The 24,556-nt window shown below is 41.2% G+C and overlaps 1 protein-coding gene across 6 annotated transcripts in view; it reads left to right on the forward strand.

Annotated features, from left to right (window-relative positions):
* inpp4b (inositol polyphosphate-4-phosphatase type II B) overlaps positions 1-24,556 on the forward strand; it is a 268,417-nt gene that overhangs the window by 175,175 nt on the left and 68,686 nt on the right. For all 6 annotated transcript variants that reach the window (XM_047365702.1, XM_047365701.1, XM_047365700.1 and 3 more), the window contains 2 exons: positions 3,418-3,548; positions 12,221-12,322. In XM_047365702.1, the coding sequence (XP_047221658.1) occupies positions 3,418-3,548; positions 12,221-12,322 (233 nt within the window). The remainder of the gene's footprint in view (positions 1-3,417; positions 3,549-12,220; positions 12,323-24,556) is intronic.

The following is a 24,556-nucleotide window of genomic DNA, read 5'->3' on the forward strand; positions in this document are numbered from 1 at the left end:
AAACCACTGGGAATTGTAGCGTAGCTAAGCTCCACTTTCCACTTGCTAAGAAAAGAGACGTGCCGTCTTGAAATCATGACACCAAGACTCGTTGAGCTTCGGTCTCCCATGAATAAAAGAGAGATTTAACGTTATTTTTGTGTTGATCATTTTTCAAATCTTGTTAGATCGTTTTTTACTCTTTATCAAATTTAATTTAAACTGTTTTACAGTGATGCCCCTCTGATATTTTGCAGTTCTTTAATTTAACATTGATATATGTGTCACTGGTCTCTTCTTAAAAGCTGAACAGGCATTTGTGTACAAGCACTCTCTTGGCTCTTGTTGCCCAGAATCTTCAGAAAAATAGTCCGACACTGTATTATTTTGGACTTTTAATAATTTATTTGAACTTTCCTTTTTCCAGGGGAAATTACTATTTACATGTACCTTCAGGCATGTATATAGTAATTTAATGTGCCTTACACTGTCTTAGCAAGTTACACATTTGTTTTATCCGTCAACAAGCTTTTGTCATAATTTGATCATTCTTCTTGGCAGAAAATATAGAGTTCATATGAATGGGTTGGGTTCCTGGCGCTGACCTGGCTATTTAAACAATATTTGCTGAGAGCTGTTGAGGATTTTTGAAGCATATTCCAGATACATAATATGTATCTCTTTATTTTCTCCAACATCTGTTTTCATGTGTTTTTTAGACATGTTGGTTGGTCTCCACTGGAGGTAAAATTTCTACCCATTAGGAACAATGCACCAGCACCACTGGCAGCAAAACATCCATGCAGCTTGGTGCTACCACACCACCATGCTTGACAGGTATTACAGTATTCTTAGGTTTAATAGTATTTTGTTAAACTAGAAAGCAAAAAAAATATAGAAATAATTGCAAATTCTTTGTCCCATCCTCCTTCAACTTTAAGCTGGTTCAATCCAACTCACTGAATCAAAGTTGATTCATCTCAGCATGATTTCATCAGTCGGACAGTGTCCAGCAATGGATAAGAGACGTAAATTAAACACAATCTCAATCAACTTTGTAAGTGTTACAATAGTGCTGCAGAGTTGATACCCTGCATTTTCTAGTCATGCTGAGGACAAGCAGACCCTTGTCTGCAATTCTGGAAGTTCATGAAATCTGGAAAGTTAGGAACAAGTTAGAAAGAAACAAATGCGACCATTCCAAATGTTAGCAAACATCTGACTTAAAGTTACCGTACTATCCATTGGTCGCTGAACAGCTAGTGGCAGCTGCTTCATGTTGTGTCTTTCTGCTTGCAGTAAAGACTAAAACATGTTTAAAAAGTCTTCCTTGCACAATTATAAAGTCAAAATTACAGCAACATTGAACACTTGGTGCTCGTCAGTGGTTGGAATATCCATGTTTAACTATCGGATGCTGCATTCATTTGAGTTTTTAATATTTATGGCACACATACGATTAATTTTATTTTAAAACATCACTGCTAACTGTAGTAAATTTTATTTTGGAAGATATTAAAACCTATAATCATTTCATCCCTAATTTGATTGGAAATCAGTGCAAAATTCTGTGGCTGTTTGGTGTAATAAAGCTAAAAATAATCGAATGTTTAGTGACTTTTAGACTTTCAAATTCATAAATCATTTTATGATTTGCTGCCAGCCGCTGATTGTCATCATTATATCAAGAAACTGTTGAAGTAATGATACAAAAGACGTATTTCAGCCTGCTGTCAATTAAGTGGAGAAACAAACTCTAGCAAGAGGACATAAGCTTCACATCTGGACATTTATAACGACCTTAGTGGCATTTGAATAATTATTACTTAGTAGAGCTGTTTGAATGATTATCTTGGAATCTGTTGTTTAGATCTTAGATCTTCTTAGATCTTGACTAAGTTCTTTGAACTTTCCCATATACCTGAATACTGGTCAGTTTAATAAGTGCTGTGAGACAGATGCTTTTATTTTTCTCAAGATCACCAACCAGACGTCAATAGGCCTTGGTCTTGTCAAGTTAAATGACATTCTAGGACCTTCCACACCCACTATTAAAATATTTTTAATATTGTATGGATATTTTTCAGCCTGTGATTATAGCTTTGACCCTATAAATTAAAGAAAAAAGTTTTGCCCCCACTTCCAGTTTTGAATTCATTCTTGTTGTCTGCAGTATGGTCACTAAATTTTAGAAAAATAACGTTTCAAATAAATCATCAAAAGCTCGACATTGATGTGATCCATGCCTGCGATGATCATGTAAAATTTTGACCTGAACTGTTTATTTGAAGCTGAATGTTATGAGCTGATATACGAAGTGAGCTGCAATGGGCAGGTTCCATACAGCCCCTGAGGAGACCCAGATCAAGATCATTTATCGAAGGACGCAAGGACAATTTCTTTTTTAATCCTTTTAAACATAAACATTGTGGGTTTGGTCAGCCGCTTTAACAGGAAGACAATTCTTCACTTTACCCTTCAGGCATCATTGTTATCACACCTTAGCTTGTACGCAAATTCTTCAAAGTAATCTAAAATGTATTCATCAAGATGAAAGAAAGAGGAGATAATCTACCGAGGCAATCTGAATTGCTGCAGGGGTTGAATCACAACAACAAAGGTTGATCCACTGTGTTATGCATTTTAGTAGAGGTGCCTGATCTAACAGTAAGATGCATTAACAAACAGTTACACAGGTGGGCTTTTAGGTATGTAAACACTGATCATGTTACCTTCTAATCAGCAGGTGACGATATAATTGCTGTCCTGAACAGTATGTAACATATTTTTAAGCCTCTTATTTCTGTTATATCACTGCAATTTACTGCTGGAGGACTGATTGATATCTGTCCATCTCATTCTCCTTTCATATGCAAATGACAATGACAATGACAATGACAATGAAAGAGTCAGTGCCTTATGTTGGAAATAAGTCCCTGCAGCCACTAACAAGGCTGAAAATGAATACACTCGCACACAGCTACAATTATTCTCTACAGCAGGAGCAGAGGTGGTTTTGGCACAACCCTGATGAAAGACAAACAAGCCCCTGTAAACAGTTCACTTGTTTGTTTAATACACTTCATAATGGTATAAGAATTAAATAGGATGAAAGGCACTTTGAAAGAGTAGAGTGGAAAAGTGGGCACGAGAAGCAAAGTTTTAGGACTAAATGACTGCAGAGCTGGCTCTGAAATATGATGTGTGTGTCAAAGAGCAGCTTGGATCTTTGTTGTTCCTGGTTTCTAGATCCTTCTGTGAGCTCTGACTGGGAAGTTTACATGATTACAAACTAGTTTAAAAAACATCATTTTAATGCATGTTGTTTATTCTTATAAACTAGGTTGTATTGTGTCAGTATGCCAGCAATTGTCAAATTTAATAGTGATTTTATGTTTACATGTAGTAAAAAACTAATGGTCCTGTGTTTGTTAATAGGTTGCAGGACCTTGAGGAGTTGGGGGAGCTTTCTCCTCACTGGGACAACCTGAGGAAGGAGATTGTTACACGATATGGAGGAATCATCAGCTCTTACCAGGAGACTTTGGCTGAACTGGAGAAGGTTACTGGTACGAAAATATAACTTTTTTTTTTTTTATCTTAGTCCTGTTTTTACACATGCATTCCTGCACACATAACTGCAGGTAATCAAATAACAAGGACATAGGATTTTATTTTCGACCAGTGCACATTGTAAAAATATTCATAACCTGTCAACTTTTCCATCTGTTGTCATGTTGCAACCACAAACGTCTGTGCATTTAACTAGGATTTTATGTGACAGACCAGCACAAAGTAGGGCATAGTAGTGAAGTGTAAGGACATTTATATTGTAATGTTTTTACACATATAAATCTAGTGTATTGTGCATTTCAATTCAGCTTCTTGATTTTGTGCAAGTATTTAGGGGTATGCCTCCTCCAGCTTTGTATGTATTGAGAGTGAAATGTTTGCCCATTCGTTTTTGCAGAATTGCTTAACTTCAGTCAGACTGGACAGGGAGCATCTGTGGAACAAAGTGTTCAAGTCTTGCCACAGATTTAGATCTAGACTTTGACTACACCATTCTAACACAATTAAGCTTTGATCCAAACCATTCTGCCATCACTCTGACTGTGCATTTAGGGTTGTTGTTCCACTGGATGGGGAACCTCAGTCTCATGTTTTTTGCAGCCTGTAACATGTTCTCCTCCAGAGTTGCCTTGTAATTTGTTCAATTCATCATCCCAAGTTTCCCTGTCCATGCTGAAGAAAGTCATTCTCAAAATGAGGATCTGACCACAGCACATTCTTAAACATGTCCTCTACATTCCTTTTTTTTCCCTTCCACTTCATAATTGTGTGCTAGTTCGTTTTGGAATGGCAAATAAAATCACCAGAACGTACATTAAAGTTTGTGTTTGCAACATGACAAAATATGGAAAAGTTGAAAGGGTATGAATAACTGTGGAAGGCACTGTATTCTTCAGAAACAATACGATTGGTTTCTTTGCGATAATCAGACTTTGTTGTGGAGAAAATAACCCTCTGCTGTGAAGTGTTGCAGTGGAAACTGAAGGGGTACTGTATGAAACAGCAGTAATAAGGGCCAACATGCCCCCTGCTGATCCTGAAAATGAGATGTAAAGCAATAAAGGTTCAGATTAGCTCCAAGCATGTTCCGTTAGGACCCAAAAGCATCTAAAAGAATAGATGCTGAAAGCAAAATGATAGATTTAGAATAATTTGCGTTACTGGAAAACTAAATCAAAGGTTGCTCTTACAAAGCTTTATAGGAACATGTATCGTTGTGAGCAATCAAAATGCATGTGCGACTGTGTGATTTACTGTTTTCCCACTGAGCAAGAGGCATAATTTTAACATCAAGGCTACATTTACACCTCATTTAGGCACAACTCAACATCATATCCTCGGTTAGCCCTAATTTAGACCTTATTAGATATTGCTGTATGGGTTTAGACTTATTCCTCATAACCTTTTTTATATGTCACATACAATAAAAATCAGAAGCAGTGCCAAAGTATTTTAATGCTTTGCAAAAAAGTACAAAACTAAGCTGAAATGCAGCTTGATATCTTCACATTTTCACCTGAACATCTATACACTCACCACATTATTGAGTGTCTGCCTTACATTTTACTGTTGTAGGAAGATAAGATGCCATAGAAGTATGAATTTATCTCTTTAGCTTACAAAGTTTCATCACCAGATAAGCCAGGTTTCCATGGATTTTTTGGGTCTGTCTAATATTTGGCCATCTATACCTCATGTTCACCACTGCTACAGAACCAATGCAGCTGCGACACAAATATTGCAGCAATAACCTAATAATGACATTACTGAATATCCTGCTACTCTATAATACCATGTCACCCACCTCAGCATGCTGGATGCTTGAATCTAAGAGTGAAACTGACAGCATGACGAGCATCATGATTAATTTAATCAATATTTATCTGGCTACTTGAAGGCACACTTAAACTGTGCACAATACATTTTATTTATTGCACACTTAACATTTTCAGAGAAAAAGCACTACAAAAATAGGGCTGCTGCCAATTCACAACAGATAATACAATAGCTCCTTCGGTGTATGCCAAAAAGGCTCAATGAGCATTCTAAGTGAAGATAAAAACTACAAGCAAACAAAATAAAGAGTTCTGCATCTTTCAACCTGCATACATTAGTTAAGTGCTCGCTACAAGTATTTTGCATATTAAAATATTTTATCCAATTAATTGTAATTTGACAAGGAAAAATTCATGTTTGCTTCATTTGCTACAACATTCAGTGGAGAAACACTAAACATGTTTTTAACTCATCAGAATATCACTGACATTAAGTTATGCATCTGAACAGCAGGGATTTAATACCAGATTTAACAGAGGTTGTCCTTATACAAGCTCTCAATGACTTGTTTGCTTCCGGAATAAAGGCATGTTAGGTTTATATCAGCTGCCCCGCTGCTCCACTAAACTCATTAAATTATCACTAATTAAAGTCTTATTATGAATCCGAATTTCATGTTCTGACCAATCAGTCTGCATTTATGTCCCCAGTCAGCCGACCCTTCACACTGTGCATATTTTAGCACGATATAGACTTTAAGAATATTACAGCTGATTAATTTTCCACTGATCCACTTCCATCCCATTAATGAGATATTTGTCTCTGCTGCATTTTGCTTTGCCCTGCTGATAAGACACGAAGATGTCTGAGCCTCTGTGCTGCCAGCCTGAGCTCTGAGGAGGTGGGTGTTAGATCCTGTGGTATTGGTCATTATGGTTCCTGACAGGACCCTCGCCTGGCCCGGATTCTGCTGAATCCTGGCCTGAATTTCCATCTTTAACTTGTCTTGCAGTGAAAAGCAAGATGACACTCATCACCAAACAAGTTGTGAGTGTAAGGTGCTGTAGATTAATTATTGATTACTGAAAAGTTATACCAAAGGGTCAGACTGTGAAGGATTAAAGCCATTACTATCAGAATGAATAAACAAAAATAAAGAACATGATGTCTTTCATCAAAGATACATGTTATATGCTTTTCCAAACATAAAGCTTGTTTCTATGAAGATTTGTTTAATAAAACCCTTCATTTCATTAACACAAATTGAACGCTTAATAAATGTTATTCACATTTTAATACAATTCCCAGAATTGTCCAGAAGAAAGCTGATAAATAGATGTGAAATGTAAAGTGCTCCCACAGGACCGAGCATATTCCACTTTTTTAATTAATGTAATTGGTTTTTCAGGCATAGCTCTGAGCTCTGAGGTCCGCTGTCCTTAAATAGGATTATTTATGCATTTATATTAAATTGATGAGCTCTTATCCACATGTAACTGAAGGTCAGACTTACCCACAGGGGTTTCATTTGCTGAAAGGAATCAGAGGTCATTACATGTTGCTGGTCAGTTTGAGTCATTTGTTTTCTTATGAACCCTTCAGTTATTTTTTATTCCTAAAAAAGAAAAACATGAGCTAAGCATCGGTGAAAGCCCATGTTATAACTGAAAGAAGAGCTTTCTACAATCTGCAGTCCCATCAGAAAAAAATACCTTCTTACAGATTTCTTCTGTTCTTTTGTCACACTTAAATGTTTCAGATCTACAAACACATTTTAATGTCAGAGACAAGCAGAGCAAATACAGAATACAGTTTTCGAAAAACGCTATTCTAATCAACCTGTCCCATGTGAAAAAGTAGTTGGCACAACCAGGTATTAGGTTTAGGAGTTGCCAACAACTGCCAACCAATGTTTGTAAGAACTAGCACTGAGCATTGCTGTGGAGGAATTTTGGACAACTGTTCTTTGCAAAATGGTTTTAATTTGGTCACATTAGAGGGTTTTCCAGTATGATGCCATTCTGTATTCTGACAAGGTTCCCTGGACCTTTAAAGTACAAACAGACCCACAGATCCTCCACCATACTTAACAGTGGCCATAAGGTACTTTTTTTCAGCATTTATTTTGCTTCCCTTGTGCCGGTCTTACCTAGAGTGTTTGTTGCCAAAAAGCTCAATCTTAGCCTCATCTCACCAATGCCTGCAGAATAGTTAACATCCCATTAGAGTTAGGAAAATTCACATGTTTACACTGTGATGGTAGGACAGAAAGGTCCTGACATCCCCCCCAGACAACAGGTTGATGTTCAGATAGCGCTGTTTTGCCACATCAACACTGAGCTTTGGAGGCGTTTGTACCTCAGTTAGCATCCTGCTCACTGTGTGTGGTGACAAGATAAATACAGGTCCTTATCCATCCTGTTGGACAATACCTAAAATAAATAGGCCTCGGCCTCACATCCTATTCATACCCCGGGGTAACAGAAAATCAGGAATTACTAATTAAACATTTCTTGAAAGTCTGATGAACTTAAAAAAATTAAAGCATTGGATAAAATGTCTGTTACATTTATTTTATAGAAAATGTTAGCAGTCCCAAAATTTGTGGTACTAGCAAGTTTAACAGTAATTGGGAGACATGGGAGATTATGCCATTACAACAAAAGATTTGTTTATTTTAGGCTTTTTCTGTATTATAGTAAATATGACCAACAGTGTGTACACTGTACAACAGTGTTAAACACTGGAGTTGACAGTGAGGCCTGCTAACTGTTAGAAACGCTGTGAGAATTGTGAACTTTGAGTAAAATTAGGTGTATAATCTGTTGCCTGCAGGGTTTTAGCTGTTGTGTGCGCTGACATTCTCTATTGTACAGGCTGAAAGCTGATCAAATCGTAGAAGACATAAATTGGTTAAAAGAAAAAATATGCTGTGCTGTCAGACATGACTCACATGTCCAATTCATGCTTCTCTCAGACTGATTCTACTGCTCACACAGCGTGAGTCCAATTCTCCTCAGTGTCTGTAGCAGGTTGGAACAGAGGGTCAGATAAGAAAGCCTGCTGTGCTCCATGCGCCACAAAGGCCCTAATGATGATGAAACCCTGAATAAGCTTAAACACACTGACCCGATAGACCACAAGTACAAGCAGCTGTTTTTTTTTTAGGATTGGTTGTTGCAGTTTCGGGTCTTGTTCTTATTTTTGAGCTTCTCCTTGGGCACTCAGATGCCTTTTTATTAAAGGAAACAAAACTGTAGCTTGTATTTTGAGGCATTTCAATGAGTACAAATAAATGACTGAGGGCAAAAAAACAACGCGGAAAGATAAGTGAAAGAGAGAAATGCTAATAGATGGTCAGTACCGCTGGCATCAAACCTCTACTTCCAATAACCAGCCCATCATTGTTAGCCGGTGAGTATCTGATCTGTTTAATCATCTAAACCACAACAGTTAGCCTGTTCAGAAGATATTTACTGGATCCAGTGATCAATGATGATAGTGTTGCCTCTAAACGGAGCTGGTGGCCCCCTTCACATCATGGTAAGAACCCCCCATTATCTCCACTCCCCACAAAATGTTAGTATTAGGATGCAGTAAATACAGAAAAGATCCTTTAGTGTGAAGGTATTCATTACATGACGATCCTCATAGCACTTATCAAATAGGTTTCCTGCTATTTCATGTCTTTGAGGCACTCCCCTGCACCCTCTTTATGTGTGTATATGCAAGCCCTGGCATTGCACGTTCTAAAAGGGTTAAAAAAAAAGTCATTAAAGTCATGGTCTTGAATCTAATATCAGAGTTTTTCCATCATAGGTTTTAATTTTTATTCAGCTGCATAATAAATGCGTAAGTTTGTTGCTTCTTTCATGGTTTTTGTGTGTTAACAGTAATTATTTGTCTAGTGTGCTGAAGTTTGGACCCACTAACATTTTTTCCAGACTTATCCTGGTGAAGTTCTGTTTGAGGAAGACAAAGGTTGAAATGGAGAGATGAGAAAGATACGAAAAAAATAAACTGTATAACTATTGATTTCTTAGCTTAAATCAGAAACAAATGCACAATTCACAATAACTAACCCATAGGAAAATAAAAATACCTTTTTTATACCTCAGGGATAAAATAATTTTATGTTGGCTGAAGTGCTACTGCCAGTGCAAAATTGAAAAAAAAGTTTATCTTCTGGAGACATTCAGAAAAATACTTTTCTTGTGGAATTGACATTTGGATCTTTGTTGAATAAAATTAAAAGGTTTGAAGGTCCTAGTTTATTGTAATCATGACTGAAATACTTTTCCTTCTTCTCTGTTTCTGTACAGATAAAATATTTAGCTTAGTACATTAAATTATACTTACATGTGAAAAAAATGACAAAAACATGTTCTGGATATTCACCTACAGAGTGGTTAAATGTTCCCATCTATCATCTGATTGTTTCTTACGTATTTAAAAGCGTCTACTTGATCTTTTCCACTGTATTTACAATGTGTAATATGCCTTCCTCATGTGTTACATCCAGGGGTGATAGTGAGCCGGTACGGTCCGGTACTGCGTACCACTAAAAGATTCTGCGCCGGTACGCAGTACCGGGAAGAGGGAAGAACGGCTGTCTGCTATGAAGCCGTCATCCAGAACCAGTTACAGCTGCAAAAATTCACGAGCACACAAAGAAGATCAGATCCGCTACCAATAGGCAGTCTAAAACACGACTTAATCTGTTTATAAATATAGCTATTTTCCCCTCATTCCAAATAGTTTCTGAACTGTTCTGCTATGCTGGAGCCTCAATGCTCTTGCTTTGCTTCTCTCTCCTCGGAGCTCTAGGCTGTTGTGAACGGCCAGCCTTTAAATCGAGCACCGCTACGTTTAATGTCTGACTGCTCGCCGCTAAATACCCCAGTTAAAAGCAAAGGGAGAGAAACTAGTTGTGTTTCATGTTACTTTGCTGAATTACAGCAACACAGTACAGCTCGAAAACATCGCTTATGACCAGAGATTTCATATACGCTACACTAGAGCGCATGCACGTTTACCTCCAAAACAGAACGGTTGCCAAGGAGATCGGTGCGTTTGATTTAATGGACTGGGAGATTTTACACAGGTGGTGCACAGACATTAAAAAACACCGCTTGCATTAGGACAGAACAATAAATCACTTACCATCTACAGACTTTTATAGAAAAACCGCAAAAACAACCGAACGGTCAAATTTTTAATTTAAATGAAATCAAAACTTGACCACAATGCAGAGAACAATAACTTCTTTGTTCAAAAGAAAAGACGGAAACTGAAGATGAAAAGTTATGCATCAGAAAATGGTTTATCATTGTTTCATGCATGGCAGTTCTTTAACAAATGAAATATAAATATATATATTCTACATTGTCGAGTGATTCTAATTTCAATTAACCCACACACACATTCTATTTATATGATGTAAGTACCGGCAGTATTTCTTGCAAGTACATTGACTTACACACATACAAAATGTCTTGAATTAGAATACTGAACCTCTGTTTCTCTCTCTCTCTGCGCATGCATTTCTCAAAATTTTTGAATTAAGAATTATGAATTTTATAATAACGTTTTTTATTGGTCTTATTTAATTTTATGATCTTAAATGTTGTGTTTGCATTGGATTGAAGCAGAAAATTAGCATAATTAACAGAAATTAAGACGTATGAACAGTATTATTAAAATATTTGTGTATGTTTTACTTAGTGAAGTGAGTTAGTGAAATAAATAAATTTTTCAATAATAGTCAAACCTCTTGGTGGGTCTAGTGTAAAACAAAGGATGAATGTGTGGAAAAGGACCCCATGCCCACTATTAAGTATGGTGGAGGATCTGTGATGCTGTGGGCCTGTTTCACAATCAAAAATTATGTAAAATACCAAAACATTTTAAATATCCTTTTGTGGGATTTTAAAAGAAAAAAATTAATGTATTCAAATTAAATGTTCAGTATTTCTACATGTACCTGAGTTGGAATATGCCAATCAATTAATTAAAACTGTTTTGCTCATCTTTATCAGAAGTGCCAACAAAGATGGAGGCTCTGGCAATTGTAATTCAGTTCTGCAATGCATATATTTATAACTATGAAGAAATAATAATATATAGCTGTTTCATGCAATGATTCTGGCAGATTTTAAAGCTGTGCTTGGAAAAGCACCTTTTTTCTTTTATTGGTACACAACATTGTATTTTCTGATTAGCAAAACGAGGCACAAAGAGCAGTGCTGTGACGGTGAACTACATCTTAAGATGTAGTTCATTACAGCACTATTTACTACAGCAATATTCATCTAGAAACTGTGCTGACTACAACATAACAGAGTCATCAACAGCTGCATTAAAAGCCTTGTATATTACCCAGAAAATTGCAAGATTAACTTATTATGCAGAAATATAACTAATATCATATTTTGCCTCTGCAGTCTGGGTTAGTTTGGTTTAAAAAAAATGACAGAATGTAATGTTGTGTGTTGTTGCTGTAATTACCTGAGGCTTTACTAAAAAAAAAACCTTGTAAGGCCAAGATGTGTTTTACAATTAATATGTCCTGCTTGTTGCCTTATAAATCAAAGTGGGGGTATTTATCAACCATGAATGAGGCCATACAGGTCCACATATCTTTAGGTAATTCATTTATTGCAGTTTTCATCTAAACTTCCACCCCAACAGTTTTTAAAATGCTTTTTGTTACAAAATCGTACTTATTTGCGTTTAGTGGGATACTAGCTTTTCCTGTCAGAATGGGTTAAATCACATTTTAATCATGTTTCCTGTCTGATTGGCTTTGCCTGAATATTTTTTTATTAGAATAATTATTGCTGTTGACCAATATAAAGATAATATCGTGACACTGTCTTTTGTTTTCGTTCAGTTTCATTCAAGCCAAGCTGCTGCAAAGCCCAGAAGTCTCTGGAATTCATCCCGATAAACTTGCACACGCAGAGGATGAGAGTGACATGTCCTCAAAAAACAGGTACCGTTTAATTAAGATTGCATGAATTGGCCTTAGAATGTGATCTAAAGATGCTTAAAGGACAACTCAGCAGGATATAACTGAGCCATTTGAGCGGTTGCCTTTTCCACTTCTGAATGTGTATGTTGGAAAAGCGGCTGTGGTTGTTGTCACATTTTTATCTCTCTGTGCTTGGTTTTCCATCTGTCAGAAATAGTCAGAGGACTGTGACTGGCTGTTTCTAGGTCATCACTCAGGTTGAAAGGTGAGAATTAACTTGGCTAGAGAAAAACTGATAAAATACTAATTAAGCCCTTTGCGTTTTTGCTGAATGAAATAATAGGCTGTCTCTTTTGCGGATGCTCTGCAGCAGGCTGTTCTTGGCCTGGAACTGTCTCTGTGTATTAACTGCTTCCTTTCTATCGGTGAGCGAGCTCCATTTCAACTTAACACAGAATGATTGATGGAAAGACGGGCAGACAAACACGGGGATGTCATTTTTCCAGTGAGGACCTGAGAGATGAGAGATGAGTTAAGCCAGAGCAAATCATCATATACGTCTAGGGCTTTGTTTCTCTGCCAAGGCAGGAAAAATAGTAAAACCATATCAAAACTGACCTTGAGGGAATTTGTCTATTGATTGATGGACATGTTGATAATTAGCCTCTTTGGGCCCAATTTTCTTCATAACTTACTTTTCAGCGGAGGTGCTCAGCTAATGTGTGTTGTGAGTTTTCCTCCCTCCTACCACAGCGTCTCTGACTTTGCTAACCTCAGTAAGGTACTTAAGAAAAAAGGAAATCTTGGAAAATGTGTCCAATGTTATGTGAAACAATGAAGGACATGAATTAATAAAAATTTGTTTGTGCTGTCTGACTAATTCTGTCATATTTTCCTTTATATATTTTGCAAATATGAAATTTGCATTATTGTTGCTACAAGCAGGGTAAATATATAGTTATGAAGCATATATATATAGTTATGGTAATAAAGTAAGCACACCCTCTTTCAATTATACAGCTTGAAGCATCAGGACATAAAAATATTTTGTCTAAAACAATTTAAATCTAATCTTATGTATGAAACAAAGTACGACAGATTCCACACTGTCAATATTTTTCCAAAACAGAAGACAAAATAAAACAGCAGAAAAATACGTACTCCATTAATGTTCCCAACGGTTTTAAGGGGGAAAGTAGCATTCAGATGCTGCTAAGCAACTCCACACCATGGATTTTGGCAGGTCTGGAGCATGCTGCTTCATTGTAACACAATGCCAAGAAGGAAAGGAATCAGCAATAATCTCAGAGAACTAACTCTTGCCACCTATCAATTTGTGAAGGGTTATAAGGCCAATTTCAAATAATTTGAGGTCCGTCAATCTACAAAGAGAAACATTTATTTTTCAGAGTTTGAAAGTTAGCTGGAGTAAACTGAGTAACTGGTTGCTCCTTTACACCAGTCCGGTTTGCTTCCCTGGACTCACATCACTGCAAATTTCTGGACTTAACAGAAAATTAACTGATGCACTATTTAAATCTGCAGAAACAACACTGTGTATCAAAGGTTGGCAATTTTTAAATCAGTAACTGATTGCACAAGAACAGATTATAAATATCAGTGGACAGATTTGTCATTTAAACCGATCCACTGAGTTGAAAGATTAAAAAGCTGAAAAGCCTTTTTTAAAGCTGTGATACTGTAGTAATTTGTAATATATTATCACTATAGTAAGAGTAAAATAGGTACTTAGTTCACATTCTGAACAGAAGGGAGGTTTCTGCATGCAGAAGCTGCTGCAGGGAAGATCAGATCTCGTCCTCAGCTCAACAGCTGGTAGGGTCTGTCCTGAGTGTACCCTCACTGTACTAATTATCTCTGCAGGTGCTATTTATTGTAATAATTCATTTGACTTATATAAACTTCAGTATGCAAAGTGCTGTATTTTACAAAATAGTTGGCAACAATCTCAGACAGTTTTCTGAAAGAGGATGAATTCCTACCCTCTCTCTCTAAAGGCAGCTGTGAAGCAGATTGCTTGTACACCTTTGTGCCTTTTGTTATGTCGCACTTACAAATAGCTATTGAGTTATTGGGGAACTGTATATATTTCACACTAACTGTATATTGCTTACAGCACTGAAATGTTTTTTGCCTTGGCTATTATTTACTGTGCTGTGACAACGGTATGCCTCCTTACAGATTTAATTAGCTTTTTCTATTTGATGATCTGAAAGATGGGACTGTGATGAAAAACAGGAAAACAGAATAAATCTTAAGAGGCAAAGTTTATCGCAGCACTGTAAGTGATTTTGAACATGCCATGGTTCTTGGGGCCAAATAGTCTGGTCTGAGGTGAAACCTCTGATCTACTGGGATCTTCACCCACAATATCTGTTTGGTTGTCAAAGAATGATCTGGGGAGAAAAGGGTTTCTTGTTTGTGATGGTGACAGTAGCTTAAATAGCTGCTTGTTACATGCAACACCGTGCAATACCATCCCTGTACCAGTACCAGGTACAAGTAAACATGAGCACACATATCTGACTTTGGCTTTATTTCACTGGCTTCTAGTTTTTTGCTGAATTCATTTAAAAAAATACTTTTTATATTTTAGCTTTTATTAGTTCCTAAGACGTTAAATAAACCGAGAGGTTACAGAGCTTTTTTTTTTTTTTTAGCTCAGACTCATTCCCTTACAGTTTTGAAATCTCCTTCAAATAACATTTTTCCCCTGGCCTTCAAGCCATTGTGAGATGTTGATTACTTATTATTTATTGCTGCTTGTTTTTCCTTGTGTGTTGATAATTTTTATTAACGTTTGTGAACTTTTTTGTGTTAGTGTTTTATTTAGCTTTTATTCTCTGTCCCATGTTTGACTTTGATTGAACTGCTCCATGGTCAGCCTTCCTTTTGTTTTTTTAAGTGGTTTAAAAGTAAAATTATATGATATATGATATGATATGATATGATATATGATATGATGAAATTACTCTAAACTTGCATCAACGACTCCAAGACTACAAGAAACCAAAAAACCAGAACAACATCTAAATTACTGCAGACCTCAGTTGCCTTAATTTAGTTCAGTGTTCATGATTTAGCAGTGACAAAAAGACACTGGGGAAAACTGCTAATATGGGAGGCTTCCCAGGTGAAATCAACTGCTGACCCATAAAAACACAAAGGTCTGTCTCTGGTTTGCCATTGTTAATGATCCTCAGGACATTTGGGACAATGTTCTGTGCCCTGATGAGATAAAAGTGGAGCTTTTTGGAAGGGGAGCATCTTATTACATCTGGCGGTAAACTAAGACAGCATTTCCCCAAAACATCGTTAGATCAGCAATCAAACATGGTGGTGGTAGTAAGATGGTGTGGGGCTGTTGAGCTGCTTCAGGACCTGGACAACTTGGTGTAATTGATGGAACCAGCTTTCTACCAAAAAATCATCTCACTTTGCAACAGGACATTGATCCAAAGCACAAAAGCAGGTAAACCTCTGAATATTTCTAAACAACAAAGACAAAATGAAAACAGAACAAACATGTAAGAAGGAAATACAGTGCAGTTTGAGGTGCAGTCCCCCTTTGATGCAGAGTTAACTAAGAGTGGGACTCCTGAGGCGGCTGACGGGTACCGTGGGGCCAAGCGTGCTGCGGCCCGGGCTGTGGCAGAGGCAAAAACTCGGGCCTGGGATGAGTTTGGTGAGGCCATGAAGAAGGACTACCGGTTGGCCTCGAAGCGATTCTGGCAAACCGTCCGGCGCCTCAGGAGGGGGAAGCAGTGCTTCGCCGATACTGTTTATAGTGGGGGTGGGAGGCTGCTGACCTCGACTGAGGACATTATCGGGCGGTGGAAGGAGTACTTCGAGGATCTCCTCAATCCTGCCATCACGCATTCCCTGGTGGAAACAGAGGCTGGGGACTCGGGGTTGGACTCTTTCATCACCCAGGCTGAAGTCACCGAGGTGGTTAAAAAGCTCCGCGGTGGCAAGGCTTCGGGGCTGGATGAGATCCGCCCTGAGTACCTCAAATCTCTGGATGTTGTGGGGCTGTCATGGTTGACACGCCTCTTCAACATTGCGTGGCGGTCGGGGACGGTGCCTCTGGACTGGCAGACTGGGGTGGTGGTCCCCCTTCATAAGAAGGGTGACCAGAGGGTGTGTTCCAACTACAGGGAGATCACACTCCTCAGCCTCCCTGGTAAGGCCTACGCCAGGGTATTGGAGAGGAGAGTCCGGCTAAAAGTCGAACCTTGGCTTCAGGAGGAGCAGTGTGGTTTTCATCCCGGCGTGGAACACTCGACCAGCTCTATACCCTCTTCAGGGTGCTCGAGGGTTCATGGGAGTTTGCCCAACCGGTTCACATGTGTTTTGTGGACCTGGAGAAAGCATTCGACTGTGTCCCTTGTGATGCCCTGTGGGGGGTGCTCCAGGAGTATGGAATCAGGGGCCCTTTAATAGGGGCCATCCGGTCCCTGTACAAGCGGAGCAGGAGTTTGGTCCGCATTGCCGGCACTAAGTCGGACCTGTTCCCGCCCGGTGCATGTTGGATTCCGGCAGGGCTGTCCTTTGTCACCGGTCCTGTTCATAACTTTTATGGACAGGATTTCTAGACACAGCCAAGGGGTCTGGTTTGAGGACCAGTGGATTTCATCTCTTCTTTTTGCAGATGATGTGGTCCTGCTGGACCCTCTAGCCAAGACCTACAGCACGCACTGGGGCGGTTCGCAGCCGAGTGTGAAGCGGCTGGGATGAAAATCAGCTCCTCCAAGTCCGAGGCCATGGTTCTCGACCAGAAAAGGGTGGCTTGTCCTCTTCAGGTTGGAGGGGAGTTCCTGCCTCAAGTGGAGGAGTTCCAGTACCTCGGGGTCTTGTTCACGAGTAAGGGAAGAATGGAGCGGGAGATTGACAGACGGATCGATGCGGCTGCCGCAGTAATGGGGGCATTGTGCCGGTCCGTTGTGGTGAAGAGAGAGCTGAGCCGAAAAGCGAAGCTCTCGATTTACCGGTCGGTCTACGTTCCTACCCTCACCTATGGCCATGAACTTTGGGTCATGACCGAAAGAACGAGATCCCGGATACAAGCGGCTGAAATGAGCTTCCTCCGTAGGGTGGCCGGGCACTCCCTTAGAAATAGGGTACGAGTACGAGTAATCTGCATGCCTGTGTTAATCTGTTATCTTGAAACAAGTTTGGTTTTCATATTGTTACCAGGGTGATATGACCAGGTAAGAAATTAACCTTCTTAGTTAAAACCCAGTGTTGAACCAGAAGCATATTGTACTACATTTTAGGTCTTTTAGCTCAGTTGTAGTGTTTAAATTATGTGATGTGCTCTACTTTTCTATTTAGTTCTATTTAGTTTTGTAAAGAGATGCATTTCCTTGAGATGTGTTGTATAATCTACTCAGTGTTGCTAAGCCATTTATTTTAACTTTGTCCATTGATCATCCAGAGAAAGGGGAAATCAGAAAAAATAATAATACTGTTGGCTCTGAAGTGAATTCATTTGTTTTGCTGTAAATGGATTTTCACAGCTGTAAAATATTTCTGAAAAACATCAGCATTGTTTAGCGGGATGTTTTCTTGTCGACACAGATTGCTGTGTGTGAATTATAACCATTCATTTTGACCACCTTCCTCTTTCCAAAAGGGGCTCTGTCTTGTCACTTCTTTAACACTTCATTTTGCTGTTGATTAACTGAAAAAGATATAACAAAAGTGAAAGGAAGAAAGGAAAATCAAGATCAGATTGGTCATTATACCTGATGTTCTATAACCTTTTTTCCTCCTGTCTTCTGCTGCTGTAGGAGAAGCAGTTAGGGAAACTTGGGTGCACAAAAAGTCCAGGGGCCAGATGGGTTGCAATCAACCCTACCACTAGACAATGGGATCATTGTAACTGCAGTTACATAATCAGTCAGCACAGGGAAACACAATGAGGCTTGATCAACCTCACGTGGGCTGCTGGGAGTGTGTACTGATAGGTGCTGAAATACTGCATAAGCTTTCCTACAGATCATGTGTCAGACCTTTTTTACCGAAAAACACACAAAAATGTAAATGAAATTACTTATGTTACATTATGTGTATTTCACTTGATAAACTGTTTGACTTGACAATGTTGTAGGATCTTGGCACACATGCATCAACCTATGTCTTTCATTGGACTTCTTAACTTTAAACAGTACTGAAATTATTCAGAGGGAGCAATCTCAAGCCCTACCTCCAGCATGTACACACATATTGAAATCAGTTCACTGAGGTGGTTTTGGCATGTTATATGGATGCCTCTTGGGCACCTTTCAGAGGTGTTCCGGACCGTCTGGTCTTAAGGTTTTTTCCTGTTTAAAGAAAATGGTTCCTTTCCACTGTCGCCACATGCCTGCTCTGGAAGATGGATTGCCGCAAAGTCAATGACTCAATGCAATCATCTGGGCTTTCTTAGACAACTTCCTACCAATTGGCATTATTTGATCATCTGACTGGGCACCTCCCTTACGTCTTTTCTAGGCAGGTTCCATTACGAAGAGCCCAATGGCAGACCCAGAAAGAACTGGTCTGATTTTATACTCCTTCTGGTGCAGAAGAAACACATTTGGTTCTTTCAGAATTAGCTGGGGAATGTTGCTGGGCAGAGGGAACATCTTGGTTTCTATCCTGGACCTATTACCCTTGTAATCTGATCTCGATTAGTAGAAGACAGTGGATTGTTGGACAACCAACTGTCTTTGATTGTACTCTACAATAATTAGATGTACGGATAGAAGGATGCTCAAAAATCTTAAATCATTTCACATTCCTTTAAACTTTGCTTTCATACACTGAGACTTTTTTTGTTTTAAAGTAGCCGTGAGCTACATTTTTAAAGGTCTTTTCTTTGGACTTTCATTGCTTTTTCACAAATTTTCACTAATTGTGCCAGAACTTTGGGGTAGGGAATGGAGGGATTCAAACTTTCACACAGTGTTGCATATTCACTGCATATCAGTTATTTACTGTGCAGAATATGGCAAAACTTTTGACTTTTGCTGCCTCTCACTCCTAACCTCTTTTCTAAGTTTATCTTAACCTGAATGGAGGTAAACACACTCACACACATCCGTGTACACACACACACACAGTGGCTTTTCTCTGATTTAATTGTCAGCTTCAGTCATTAGTCATTCAAAACAAGACCTGTTGTAAGCACCTTTGTGCCTGCCTGGCTGTCTGTGAAATGTTTATTTAATTTTGAGGCTGATGAGCAAATTGGAGTGAAGCACTGTGACATTGGCTGTCCTTCTGGTCTAACATGGGACCAATTGACCTCAAAACCAAACCATTAACATCTAGGGAGAAGTGGTAATATATCAAATACAGGTTAATTCTTGAAGAATGTCATGCCTTTGTTTTTCTTTGAATGCACCTTTGTTTTGTATGTGACAGAGTGAAGTTATATATTTTTGGGAAAGTTGCATTCATATGTTGTCTCATAACTTTTTTGAATTTTGAGTTTAATTTACAGTGGGGAAAGAAGTGTAGAACACGTCAATGTTTTACAGAGCAAATGTATTTCTAATGGGGTTTTGATATTAAAATTCACAACTGGTCTTGGCAGTAACTCAAGCAATTCACACATACAAAGAAATCAACACATATTTGTCCACATATTCAGGCATCTGTAATAAAGTGGAACAACACAGGGAAGAAGTAATGAGCATATGAAGAAAAAGAGGTGCAAAGATGGCATAGAAAGCCAACAATATAGCCAACATCGTGTAAAAGGATCCCTGTTTTCTGTCAGTCAAAGTTAATATCAGATTGATTGTTGATGGTGTATAAAAAATTCAAGGTATCACACAAGAAGCATTTATACAGAAGTTTAAACTTCAGAATTCTTCAGTGAGCACAACTGGGGGCATGTTCTGGAAATGAAAAGGCATAATTTTACCATAAACCTGACCTGGTGTCACTCGAAAGATTTCTGACAGAGGAGACAAAAGAAGTCAAAAGAAGAGATTTTCAAGAGCCAAGGGCCACTTATGAAGAGCTTCACAAAGACCAGGAATTAGCAACTTCAGTTTTCCACAAAAAACTCTATGTAATCCACTTATCTGCAATGACCTCTCCTTGAACCGTCACCTTAACGTGGTGGAGGGGTTTGAGTGCTCAAATGATCCTAGAGGCTATGTTGTCTGGGGCCTAAATGCCCCTGGTAGGGTCTCCCATGGCAAACAGGCTCTAGGTGATGGGTCAGACAAAGAATGGTTCAAGAACCCCTCATGAAGAACAAAATATCGAGGCACGTGACGTCGCCCAGTACGGCGGAGCTGGGGTCCCACCCTGGAGCCAGGCCTGGGGTCGGGACTCGTCGGACAGCGCCTGGTGGCCGGGTTGCTCCTCGCGGGACCCGGCCGGGCCAAGCCCGAACGAGAGACGCGAGGCCATCCCCCAGTGGGCCCACCACCTGCAGGGGGAACCGTGAGGGACCGGTGCAAAGAGGATTGGGTGGCGGACGAAGGTGGAGACCTCAACAGCCCGATCCCCAGATGCTTAGGCTGGCTCTAGGGACGTGGAATGTCACCTCGCTGGGGGGGAAGGAGCCTGAGCTTGTGCGGGAGGTCGAGAGATATCGACTAGAAAAAGTCGGGCTCGCCTCCACGCACAGCGTGGGCTCTGGAACCCATCTCCTTGAGAGGGGTTGGACTCTCTTCTACTCTGGAGTGGCCCACGGGGAGAGGCGGCGGGCTGGTGTGGGTTTGCTTGTTGCCCCCCAGCTCAGCCGTCTCGTGTTGGGGTTTACCCCAGTGGATGAGAGGGTTGTATCCCTGCGCCTTCGGGTTGGGGAGAGGTCTCTGACTATCATTTCAGCCTACGGGCCGAGTGGTAGTGCAGAGTACCCTGCCTTCTTGGCGTCCCTGTCGGGGGTGCTGGATAGTGCCCCTCCCGGGGACTCCATTATTCTGCTGGGGGACTTCAACACCCACGTGGGGAACGACAGTGACACCTGGAGAGGAGTGATCGGGAGGAATGGCCTCCCCGATCTGAATCCGAGTGGTGTTTTGTTATTGGACTTCTGTGCTAGTCACGGATTGACCATAACGAACACCATGTTCAAACATAAGGGTGTCCATCAGTGCACTTGGCACCAGGACACCCTAGGCAGGAGGTCGATGATCGACTTTGTTGTCGTATCATCAGACCTTCGGTCGCATGTTTTGGACACTCGGGTGAAGAGAGGGGCTGAGCTGTCCACTGATCATCACCTGGTGGTGAGTTGGATCCGCTGGAGGAGGAGAAAGCCAGACAGACTTGGCAGGCCCAAGCGCATAGTGAGGGTCTGCTGGGAACGTCTGGCGGAGCCCTCGGCCAGGGATGTATTCAACTCCCACCTCCGGGAGAGCTTCGACCAGATCCCGGGGGATGTTGGAGACATAGAGTCCGAGTTGACCATTTTCTCTGCATCTATTGTCGATGCTGCTGCCCATAGCTGCGGCCGTAAGGTCTGCGGTGCCTGTCGTGGCGGCAATCCCAGAACCCGGTGGTGGACACCGGCAGTAAGGGATGCTGTTAAGCTGAAGAAGGAGTCCTATCGGCTGTGGTTGGCTTGTGGGACTCCTGAGGCGGCTGACGGGTACCGTGAGGCCAAGCGTGCTGCGGCACGGGCTGTGGCAGAGGCAAAAACTCGGGCCTGGGAAGAGTTCGGTGAGGCCATGGAGAAGGACTACCGGTTGGCCTCGAAGCGATTCTGGCAAACCGTCCGGCGCCTCAGGAGGGGGAAGCAGTGCTTTGCCAACACTGTTTATAGTGGGGGCAGGAGACTGCTGACCTCGACTGAGGACATTATCGGGCGGTGGAAGGAGTACTTCGAGGATCTCCTCAATCCTGCCATCACGCATTCCGTGGTGGAAACAGAGGCTGGGGACTCGGGGTTGGACTCTTTCATCACCCGGGCTGAAGTCACCGAGGTGGTTAAAAAGCTCCGCGGTGGCAAGGCTTCGGGGGTGGATGAGATCTGCCCTGAGTACCTCAAGTGTCTGGATGTTGTAGGGCTGTCATGGTTGACACGCCTCTTCAACATTGCATGGCGGTCGGGGACAGTGCCTCTGGAAGGGGGACCGGAGGGTGTGTTCCAACTACAGGGGGATCACACTCCTCAGCCTCCCTGGTAAGGCCTACGCCAGGATATTGGAGAGGAGAGTCCGACCGATAGTCGAACCTCGGCTTCAGGAGGAAAGTGTGGTTTTCGTCCCAGCCGTGGAACACTGGACCAGCTCTATACCCTCTACAGGGTGCTCGAGGGTTCATGGGAGTTTGCCCAACCGGTTCACATGTGTTTTGTGGACCCGGAGAAGGCATTCGACTGTGTCCCTCGTGATGCCCTGTGGGGGGTGCTCCAGGAGTATGGAATCGGGGGCCCTTTATTAGGGGCCATCCGGTCCCTGTACGAGTGGAGCAGGAGTTTGGTCCGCATTGCCGGCACTAAGTCGGACCTGTTCCCAGTGCATGTTGGACTCCGGCAGGGCTGCCCTTTGTCGCCGGTCCTGTTCATAACTTTTATGGACAGGATTTCTAGACGCAGCCAAGGGCCGGAGGGGGTCTGGTTTGGGGACCAGTGGATTTCGTCTCTTCTTTTTGTGGATGACGTGGTCCTGCTGGCCCCCTCTAGCCAAGACCTACAGCATGCGCTGTGGCGGTTCGCAGCCGAGTGTGAAGCAGCTAGGATGAGGATCAGCTCCTCCAAGTCTGAGGCCATGGTACTCGACTGGCAAAGGGTGGCTTGTCCTCTTCAGGTTGGAGGGGAGTTCCTGCCTCAAGTGGAGGAGTTTAAGTATCTCGGGGTCTTGTTCACGAGTGAGGGAAGAATGGAGCGGGGGATCGACAGACGGATCGGTGCGGCTGCCACAGTAATGGGGGCGCTGTGCCGGTCCGTTGTGGTGAAGAGAGAGCTGAGCCGAAAAGCAAAGCTCTCAATTTACTGGTCGGTCTACGTTCCTACCCTCACCTATGGCCATGAACTTTTGGTCATGACCGAAAGAACGAGATCACGGATACAAGCGGCTGAAATGAGCTTCCTCCGTAGGGTGGCCGGGCACTCCCTTAGAGATAGGGTGAGGTGCTCGGTCATCCGGGAGGAGCTCGGAGTAGAGCCGCTGCTCCTCCACATCGAGAGGAGCCAGTTGAGGTGGCTCGGTCATCTATACCGGATGCCTCCTGGACGCCTTCCTCGGGAGGTGTTCCAGGCACGTCCCACCGGGAGGAGGCCCAGGGGACGGCCCAGGACACGCTGGAGGGACTATGTCTCTCGGCTGGCCTGGGAACGCCTTGGGCTCCCCCTGGAGGAGCTGGAGGAGGTGTCTGGAGAGAGGGACGTCTGGGCGTCTCTGCTGAGTCTGCTGCCCCCGCGACCCAGTCCTGGATAAGCGGAAGACGACGAACGAACGAACCTCTCTGAATGCTCACTGCACAGGACTCCACTGCTGAAGAAAAAACATAACAACTTGAAAAATACAATGTTGAGTTGGAATCTGTATGATTTGAATTCACTTTATAAAGTGCCTTGATATGACATGGTGTGAATTGGGGCCATATAAATAAACTGAACTGAATCTGAAGATTAAACGAGTCTGGATTTTTCAGCAAGACAAAGATTCCAAAACACTCTGTGATGAAAACTCACAGTTGGTTTCAAATATAGAAAATAAAGCTTCTAAAATGGCAGTCACTCCACCTCAATCTAATTAAAGATTTATGGAATACACAGAAGATCAGAGTACAAATAACCCTCAAGATTTGAAGACTTGTGGAAGTGTTTGTGTGAAAGAATGGGTCAAAGTCCCACCTGACCAATGCAAGCGACCAGTTTCACCAAACAGAAGCCATCTTTATCAATACTTTTGTCAAGAAGTTTAATACTTATTACCTGCCCTATTCCACTTTATCACTCATGACTTAAGTTCATTAACTAGTTTTATTTAGGTTTCTTTATATATTTGGATCATTTTAGCTGTAATCTACATCTGCTGTAAAATCCGTCAGAACAGACCCTGAACAGAAATATATTTACTGCTTGATACTTATTTTCCCTACTGTTAACTAAGAACTTGAGCTGGCTGCATTGTGTTATATTTCAATTTGTTCACATCTTTGAGGCGTTAGACAAAGAACATCCAGAGAGCTGAGGTTGAGATAGTGGACTCGTATAAGTGCCTGGTTGGTACTTAAACAATAAACTGGACTGGAGTCACAACACTGATGCTCTTTAGATGA

The sequence above is a fragment of the Girardinichthys multiradiatus genome, chromosome 5, assembly GCF_021462225.1.
Source record: "Girardinichthys multiradiatus isolate DD_20200921_A chromosome 5, DD_fGirMul_XY1, whole genome shotgun sequence".
NCBI lineage: Eukaryota > Metazoa > Chordata > Actinopteri > Cyprinodontiformes > Goodeidae > Girardinichthys > Girardinichthys multiradiatus.